The 10,142-nt window shown below is 42.3% G+C and overlaps 1 gene segment (V, D, J or C); it reads right to left on the minus strand.

Moving 5' to 3' along the window:
- Positions 1-219: 219 nt before the first annotated feature.
- LOC143135882 (Ig kappa chain V-III region MOPC 63-like) lies at positions 220-8,978 on the minus strand. The segment is given in 4 exon segments: positions 220-625; positions 2,436-2,471; positions 8,407-8,733; positions 8,892-8,978. Coding segments are annotated over 4 exon segments (714 nt in total).
- Positions 8,979-10,142: the final 1,164 nt, after the last annotated feature.

The following is a 10,142-nucleotide window of genomic DNA, read 5'->3' on the forward strand; positions in this document are numbered from 1 at the left end:
TCAAAATTAAAAAAAAAAAATCTTCAACATTCTTCAGTACAAGACTATCAACATTGAATTCCATAGAGCATTTCACTCCCTTCATAGTTCATTATGATATTGGAATAATTTCCCTCGTATGATGTTGAACTATGACCGTGTAAATGGGTTAATTAAAGTTAGTTTATGACTAATAGTAGGATTCCCAATATTTACAAAGAACAAGACTACAATTGCCAGTCTCTTATCATCAAACTCCTTTATTAGTACTTTTTTGAAACACATGAAAGGTTCAACGCTACACATATTTCAGATGATCAAGAAAGACAGTCACAGAGGAGACTCTAGGAGCAGTCTGATTTCTTCAGGATCTCAGTGACGGTCTGGGAGCCCTGCTTTGCCTCGCAGGTCACTGCGTGCCCCTGGTTCCATTCCTGGAGAGGGAGGGTCAGGGTGCTGCTCCAGCTGTACAGGCCGTCCTTCTGTGGGCCAAAGACACTGGTCTCCCCGCTCCTGCTGCTCCCCGCTACCTTCCAGCTCAGCGCCCAGTCGGACGGGAAGCCTCCGTTAGCCAGGCACATCACCGTGCCTGAAGTCCCGCTGGTGTGCAGGGGGGGCAGGACTGTGAGTTTGGGACGGGTGTCACCTGAGAAATGAACCAAAGAGGTAGAGAGAGGAATAAAGAGGTTGTCTGTTGAGAAACAGCAATACCTCTCTACACATGATATTACAGATGCTATATGACAGTAGGCCCACATGCTGTTGCACATACACTGTTGAGAAACAGCAATACCTCTCTACACATGATATTACAGATGCTATATGACAGTAGGCCCACATGCTGTTACACATACACTGGATCTTGTTCAAAGGATCATATTTTTTAATCAGTATGGATTAACCAAGGATGTGCAGGTTGATGTAATAGGCAACTGGTAACATCAGCACATTTGCTCAAAAGATCCGTCGTAGAAGACTGAGACTTGCAATAAGAACAGAATATTGTGTAGAAATGTCTCAGTCTGAATAAAAGCATCAGAAGTTTTAGGTTGATTTGGATCTAACAGATCATCCATTTTCTGACTCACAGCAGGAGACAAAAATATAGTGAAATATTAATAGAAAAACTAACACCAGTACTGTTGCAGCTAATAAAGTTACCAGATGTCACAAAACAAAGTCTAGCATCACATATTTTCTGAAAACACATATGATAGGCAATCTAACATACAAAGCTGGCAACATTACAGTTAAATAAACCAGTTTGAGTTGCAAAATACAGTTATGGCCAAAGCACAAGTTCTGCACTGTTACAGAAACAGCATAACAATTTACCCAGAGGACATGAAATTCATAATAAGATCTGTTCTTTGTATAGCCTTTCTCTCCTAGAAATAAATAGTTTTTTTTCTTTTCTTATATGTCTTACTTTCCAGTCCTACGACATTGTGTTCCAATAGTCTCCCAAGTTCTACCGCAAGTGTAATTCACGTTCTATAATCTATTGTTCTACTCCTTATTTCTCCTAAATAGAGTTGAAGAGAAATGGGACAGAATTTATAATCTCCCAATAAGAGCCAAGAGCCAATATATCTGTGAGACAAAGAAAAGACGGCAACATTCTCTTCTGGGTGAACACATCAGACTATGGATAAGCGGCTTAGACCTACAGTACAATGGTGTACAGGTAAGGGATAATGCCCGACGAGGTGTCCATTATCAGAAATAAATGGACGACGTGGAGGCGTGAACTGTCTGACGCGAAGCGGAGGACGGTTGCTTCCGCGAAGTCCATTTATTTCTGATAATGGACGCATCGAAGGTCATTATCCCGTTTATACCATGGTCAATTACGAAATAAATAAATATGAAATCAATTATTAATACTAAATGAGTTTTAGAGCTAAAATCGTTAGTTTTTTCAGCTGTTTATCGCAACGCTGTGGAATGTTGATAAGTCGCAGCTAAGCGACTAACTCAGTGAGCAGATAGAATATAGAGTAGAATAGAGTAGAATAAAATAGAATATAGTAGAATAAAATAGAACTATAGAATACTCCAAATGTATGACCGTTTACTTACTTCCAACGTCAAGTCTAGTGCCACCTCCAAACGTGTACCACAGTGATACAAACACTATTAGTGGCCGTACAAAAACCCTCCTCTGAGGCGCACAAGCAACATACCTTCACTTTCTGATATCCCAACAAAATTCATCCAGCAAAGATTTGCCAATCACTTCACCAGGGGCTAAGATTCCCCACCAATCACCAATACACACAATAAACTCAGTTTTTCACATTATGACCAAACTCAGAGGCAGGTTTATGACTAATCTATTCTTATATAAAGTGCATCATTGCAGAATATAAAAATAAAATATATGAAGCCTTTTTTTAGCCAAAATACTAAGATGTAGACAAAGATTTTATGTTAAAGAGGAAAGCAGGACTTACTTCCAACATCGAGACTTGTGCCTCCACCAAAAGTCCACCACAGTGATACAGACTCATAGAGACGCTGTACAAAAACCTCTTCACGGCTCAGCGACTGTGACTGGCAGTGCAATATACCGTTACAGTGAGGGCAACATGTGTTAGCAGATCAAAAACTCAGTCATGGTTAATTTTATGTTTTATTCTATAACTTTTTCCTGCAAGTTCAAAAATGCAGGCCCATTTAAAGTTCTTAGACCTTCCGCTGACCAGTATTTTTATGTTTGCACTGACAAGATACTGCACCCTAAAAAGTTATCAAGTAAGAAGACATTTCACATATGGCAATAATCTGTAGGCCTGATGATAGTATTCCTCATGGTAGAATCAGATGCTCAAATGAAACTGCCTGTAGGTTTCGGTGACCAGTCTTGTCCAGGGGCACTTGTGGTATGATGAACGCAATAAGGGAAGATTTACTTCAACAGAAAGTTGAATACCACATGATAATGATGATTTCAGCAGAGCAGAAACTATTCCAGGTAAATAGAGCTCAAAATATTTATTCACATATTTATTCACTTTCCAAGGGTGGGGAACTGAAGGCACCAGTCTGACAGAGGCGATATTTGCATAACCAACCTGAACATTGTGCTGCTGAGAGCTTTATCTCTCACAGAGAGGACTGGATCACCGTCATTTGGGAGAACACAAATCTGACAACATGACTTTTCTCATCAGATTCCTCTGGGCACTCCTGTTCTGCATTCCAGGTAAAACCACAAAGTCATGTGTTGTGTGCTTTTTTCTTTTTGGAAACTGAAATGTATTATTTGAAATATGTTTTACTAACCAAATGCAACTGAAATGTTTGAAATGTTTCAGAGTGCAGGGGCAAGATCAGTGTGACTCAGACTCCAGCAGTGAAAGCTGTTCCTGTGGGACAAACCATCAAACTGAACTACAGAAGCAGCAGCAGCCTCACCAGTTACTGTAGCAACTGTGTCTCCTGGTACATGCAGAAACCTGGAGAAGCTCCTACACTTTTAATATATGGCATAAGCTCACGTTTTGGCTCAACTCCAAGTAGGTTTGTTGGTGAAGGATCCAGTTATGGCAGTGACTTCAGTCTTACCATCAGTAATGTCCAGGCTGAGGATGCAGGAGTTTACTACTGTTAGAGTCGCCACTATATCAACAGTAAATGGGTGTTCACACAGTGCTAAAGCGCCGTACAAAAAGCTCCCTCAGTCAGGCTCCACATGACTGCACTGCTGCTGCTGCAGGAGGTGCTGAAGCATCACAGGAGCACAAGCGTCTGCTGCACGTCTGCACATGTTTGGACTAAACATTAGCAAGTAAACATTTACTGTAAACTAATAGTATGATCACATATTCACCTTTAAATATTGGCATGTTTTAATTTATATTTTAATTAGCCTATAAATGGTTCATAGCGATAGAGCACAGTATAAAAACCTCAGGACACGATTGTTTGTGAAAAAGATACTTTTTAAAACACATTCTGCATCTGTTTTACACATTACTCATTACAGTATATGAATATCAGATGCTACATCACTTCATTTTGGAGAATTCTTCATACTTCATCCATTCTTCATACTCTAGATCAGGGGTCTCAAACTCAAATGAGCTGGGGGCCAATTCTGCCAACGTCATCTCATTGGAGGGCCGGCTATTTTTGAAAATGCAATGTTCTTTTTTTCAAATACCACACAAAACTGCAAACAGAAAGGAGTGTTTTTATCTAGTTTTAGACACTAGCAACCTTAGCTTCTAAATAAAATAATGATAAAATAAATATTAATACAAATTATAAAACAAATAAAAAAGCATAAAAACAGGTATGTGTGTGTTTCACACCAAATAAAAATATTTCCCTCTCATAACTTTTTTAAACCTGGCAAACTATAGGCGTCAGGGTTAAGAAAGCAACACCATTGGATTTTTATATCAAAATTTCAAAAGGCCATGGCTTGAAAGTGGTCAGAGATAAAGTCCTACTGTAAATGTAAAAATCTTTGAGTAAAACAAAAGTTTATGAAGGGGGTAAATTTACCCATCTAATTTGCCACTGGATGGCAAGCACCTCAAATTATGCACCTTTCAGTAAATACTGGATGAATATATTTAAGCAGGTTTACTTTCCTTTTTTCATATTACCCACATAACAAATTAACAGGAAAACACCTAAGATGTATACCAACACCTAAGATGTATATGGTTTCTAAACCACAAGGCCTACAATAAAGTATTCTGGTCAAATCAGTTCCTATCGCGGGTAATCTGAGTAGGCTACCCAGAAGTTTGCATCATATTGCGGGTGACTTTGTAGTTTAGAGCCCTATTTCTACTAGCCCTGCTGTCTGTACCACGTCCATTACGGACACTATCATCACGATTACCACTGCAACCTCCAAGCTATGTTGGGCAGAGGGTCGAAATAAGCATGGTATGCTTAGTGGACACCGTCGTATACACGCAGACACACCTCCATTCAATAGACGATCGATCATAATCTCCAAAAGGATCTTCTCCTTCAGATTTAGAATAGGTGAATAACATAGCCTACCTAAGACTTCATCACACGTAAACGTTTTTCAACATTTGGTGTAGGCCTATGCACCTGCTTCAATTTATGCAACACTATGGCCTGCATCGCTTCCGCGTCATTACAAATGACTGACTGCATTCCGGTCTTTGTGTTTCTCGCGTGTAATACAAGTATTTCCTGAAGACTTTGCGCAGCGATTTTGGGTTTGAATGAAGCTCTGGATGTCTAGCACATAGTGGAGCAGAGTACAAATGAGATTTGTCACCGTACTTGGAACTATCGTCTATTTTAATCAGTATCGTTGTTTGTCACAATTAAAAAGTCTCAAGGGCCGGATTACATTATTATTTTGACATACGTCGCGGGCCGGAATTGGGCCGGACGCGGGCCGGGTGTTTGAGACCCCTGATCTAGATGGTGCTGGTGGAGATGTCTAATCCTGCTACATGTAAGATGATGGTGGTGCAAATACAATCTTCCTCTCACATCTAAGATGGAGGCCAAATCTGCCCAATCTTTTCCCAGTCAGGCAGCACAATACTGCATCCCTGCAGCAGGGGAGAGCTACTGAGGTGAAGGCTGCTACAGGCCTGTCTGTGGCATTGCAGTCCATGGTCAAGTGAACTGATCCGATGAGTTTACTCATGTAACCAGTCAAGCTTACAGACACACCTGAACACTCAGAGCCAATCAGCAGTGCACACACACTCCCTTCACCTGCAGCTGTGTATGGACCCATAGGGAGAGTGTGTAGTGGACATCTGAGTGTGTATTGGACATCTGAGTGTGTAATCTGAGTGTGTAGTGGACATCTGAGTGTGTATTGGACATCTGAGTGTGTAGTGGACATCTGCTTGTGTAATGGGCATCTGAGTGTCTAGTGGGCATCTGAGTGTGTAATGGACATCTGAGTGTGTCATGGACATCTGAGTGTGTATTGGACATCTCAGTGTGTATTGGACATCTGAGTGTGTAATGGGCATCTGAGTGTGTAATGGGCGTCTGAGTGTGTAATGGACATCTGAGTGTGTAGTGGACATCTGAGTGTGTTCTCAGTCAGTAGTGCACCCATCAGACTATCTTGATGATTATTACACACACACACACACACACACACACACACACACACACACACACACAAACACACACATACACACATACACACACACACACACACACACACACACCATAGCACAATTGAACACACACACACTGCAGCACAAGTGAGCCTGACTGAGGGAGCTTTTTGTACGGCGCTTTAGCACTGTGTGTACACACCACCACTATGGTAACTCTTACAGTAGTAAACTCCTGCATCCTCAGCCTGGACACTACTGATGGTCAGAGTGAAGTCACTGCCAGATCCACTGCCACTGAATCTGGATGGAGTCCCAGTATGTTTATAACTAGCTGAATAGATCAGGAGTTTGGGAGCCTCTCCAGACTGCTGCTTGTACCAGTGCAGACATTGCTGACCCCAGGATCCATGGTAACAATTAGCATGGACATCACTGCTGGTTTTACAGCTCATGGACACAGACTGTCCTGGACGAACAGCTGTCACTGTTGGAGTCTGAGTCACACTGACCTGTCCTTCACATTCTGGAACACAAATGAATGATGTCATCATTAACACAAGATCACAGTGATCCCACACCAATCCCACCCTCTCTCTTTGTCATTATGTCTCTTTAAAACAGTCTTCCTGATGTGGTCATCATAGCCTGCTGTACTCTGTGTCCATCAGCCCTACCTTGGCAGTAGAGAGTGAGTGTCAGGATGAGGATGAGAGCTAAAGGCATCTTGTTGTCAATTCAGATCTGACAGGCTGAACTCACACATGTGCACTACTGAGGCTGCACTATAAACACTCCTAGGGCACTGAGGTGTCCAGCACTGATGCAAAACATCATCTGTAGGCAAATGAGGTGTCCAGCACTGATGCAAAACATCATCTGTAGGCAAATTAGGTGTCCAGCACTGATGCAAAACATCATCTGTAGGCAAATGAGGTGTCCAGCACTGATGCAAAACATCATCTGTAGGCAAATGTTACACGTCACCCAGATTATATGAACTTTCAGATTTAGATCACACTTACAGTTGTGTATGTTGGCTCAACAGGTTACAGTATCCTCTGTAGGCTAATGCATTAGATCACACTTACAGTTGTGTATGTTGGCTGAACAGGTTAAAGTCTCCTCTGTAGGCTAATGCTTAGTGTGATGTAGCTAATAGATGCTGTAATAGTGCTATTGGTCACCAGGTCCTATAGATATGATGTTGTCTGGAAGTAAAGAAGGTAAACGCTGAAAACAGCCTCTACACTCTGAGAGTATCAGTGCAGACTGCTCCTGCAACAACGCTTGTTCAACCAAAGTAGTAAACTCCTGCATCCTCAGCCTGGACATTACTGATGGTCAGAGTGAAGTCACTGTGAGTTCCACTGCCACTGAATCTGGATGGAGTCCCAGACTGAAGTGTTTTGGCATGACGGATAATGAGTTTAGGAGCTGCTCCAGGTTTCTGTTGGTACCAGGCTAATAGAGGAGTTGATGTCCCTGCATTAGCCACATTACTGCTGGTTTTACAGTTCAGAGTGACTGATTCTCCCTGTTGAACAGCTTTCACTGCAGGAGTCTGAGTCACAGTGACCTGTCCATAGGACTCTGGTGAGAAGACAAGGAACATTCAGAGAAATATTTAACATATATTATACTAATCAGAAATCAGACACACACACCGTCACACACATTTGCGCACAGTCATGACACATGAACCCTAACCCTAACCCTAATTTATGACAAAAAACGAATGTCATTTCATAACAGAAGCATTATGTCATAAATGTTTATGACGTGTTTATGACACGTTCATGACAGTGTCAAGTAAAGTGTGTAATGGGCATCTGAGTATGTAATGGGCATCTGAGTGTGTAGTGGGCATCTGAGTGTGTATTGGGCATCTGAGTGTGTAATGGACATCTGAGTGTGTAATGGGCATATGAGTGTGTAATGGACATCTGAGTGTGTATTGGGCATCTGAGTGTGTAATGGACATCTGGGTGTGTATTGGACAGGGGTCCTCATGTGAGGGAATTACACAGGCTGGACGCTACCAGTCAGTAGTGCACTCATCAGATAATCTGGATGATTATTACACACACACACACACACACACACACTCACTCTCACACACACACACACACACACATACACACACACACACATACACACTACACATACGCACACACACACACACACACACACACACACACACACACACACACACACACACACACACACCCCATCACTTGTGTTCTCTGCTCTCCACCTGCAGTGAGCTCCAGCAGCAGCAGTGCAGTCATGTGGAGCCTGACTGAGGGAGCTTTTTGTACGGCGCTTTAGCACTGTGTGAACAGATAGCTACCACTGACAACATGAAAACTCTGACAGTAGTAAACTCCTGCATCCTCAGCCTGGACATTACTGATGGTCAGAGTGAAGTCACTGTGAGTTCCACTGCCACTGAATCTAGATGGAGTCCCAGACTGAAGTGTTTTGGCATGACGGATAATGAGTTTAGGAGCTTCTCCAGGTTTCTGTTGGTACCAGTATAAATCAAGATCTGATTTCCCTGCATCATACACATCACTGCTCGTTTTACAGTTCAGAGTGACCGATCCTCCCTGTTGAACAGCTTTCACTGCAGGAGTCTGAGTCACAGTTATCTGTCCATAGGACTCTGTAGAGAAAAAGAATCATTGTTAAAACCTCTTACACACACACACACACACACACACACACACACACACACACACACACACACACACACACACACACACACACACACACACACACACAGTATCTCCTGTGCTGGAGAAATTGTGGTCAGTTTCTCACCTCTAAAGCAGAAGGCAAAAGTCCAGAAGGCTATGAGGATGGGTGTCATTGTTGTGTTATAAAGAATTCTCTAGAATGATGACAGGCTCTCTGTTGCTCTAAAGCGTTTTGAACACACAATATAAATATCCAACTAGAGCTGTCATCCATTCATGCAAATCAACATCTACATGCAAATATTCCTCCAGAACAGCATGAAAGGAGCAAGAGTGGATATGCACTGAAGTACTGATCACTCTGCAGCATCCATCTTGTGGTGAGAAGTTATGAGATGGTATGATGATGACCATATGCCACAGATCAGCATCTACTGCATCCTGAGTGTGAGAGTGGCATCCTCCTCACCTCTGCTGGCTCAGTAGGCCAACTGCATGAGCTCCATGAGCTTAGATGTTGGAGATGGGAGTTCCTTTCTCACCACATGCATAATGCTCTTGTATACAACTGGTGTGAGTGCGGTGGGTCTATAGTCATTTTAGCAACGTTCTATGTTATTGTAGCCATTGGGATCATGTGCTATGCTATTTAAACTACTGGGATAATGGTTGCCATTTTCCAGGAGTGGAGGATCAAACTGGTGCTGAGGAACATCTGGAACAGCTGCATGGATAAAGATAGTTATAGAACCGGGAGTGGAACCTGGGCCGATGCTACCTTTGCTCAGCACACTGGTGTTCTAAAGGGGGGTGTTCTATCCCCCCTTCTATTCTCTGTAGTCACATACGAGGTCAAATAGAACCACAGACATCTCATACAGTATGCTGGTGCCATGGCCCTGCTTATAAAGACGTCTCATACAGTATGCTGGTGCTGGTTATAAAGACGTCTCATACAGTATGCTGGTGCCATGGCCCTGCTTATAAAGACGTCTCATACAGTATACTGGTGCCATGGCCCTGCTTATAAAGACGTCTCATACAGTATGCTGGTGCCATGGCCCTGCTTATAAAGACGTCTCATACAGTATGCTGGTGCCATGGTCCTGGTTATCTGCATGCAGGAGGACTCCAAGACCTGAGAGTATTGCTCTACAAGCATGTCTTCAGTCCAACAGCACCACCTACTGGTGGTTTGGTGTTGGTGTTGCTCTGGGCGTCCCTTACATAGTCGGAATATCTTTAATTGTCATTGTCACAGTGTACAACAAAATTGAAGTGCCAGCCTTATTGCAAAGACTAATAAAATATTTACATATATGCTAAAACAATAATAAATATATTTCTAAAGGGTAAAAAGAGAAGAAACATATAA

The sequence above is a fragment of the Alosa pseudoharengus genome, unplaced genomic scaffold, assembly GCF_046254945.1.
Source record: "Alosa pseudoharengus isolate Yale_2024_CS ecotype anadromous, Long Island Sound unplaced genomic scaffold, YU_APseudo_1.1 YU_APseudo_1.1_scf_20, whole genome shotgun sequence".
NCBI lineage: Eukaryota > Metazoa > Chordata > Actinopteri > Clupeiformes > Clupeidae > Alosa > Alosa pseudoharengus.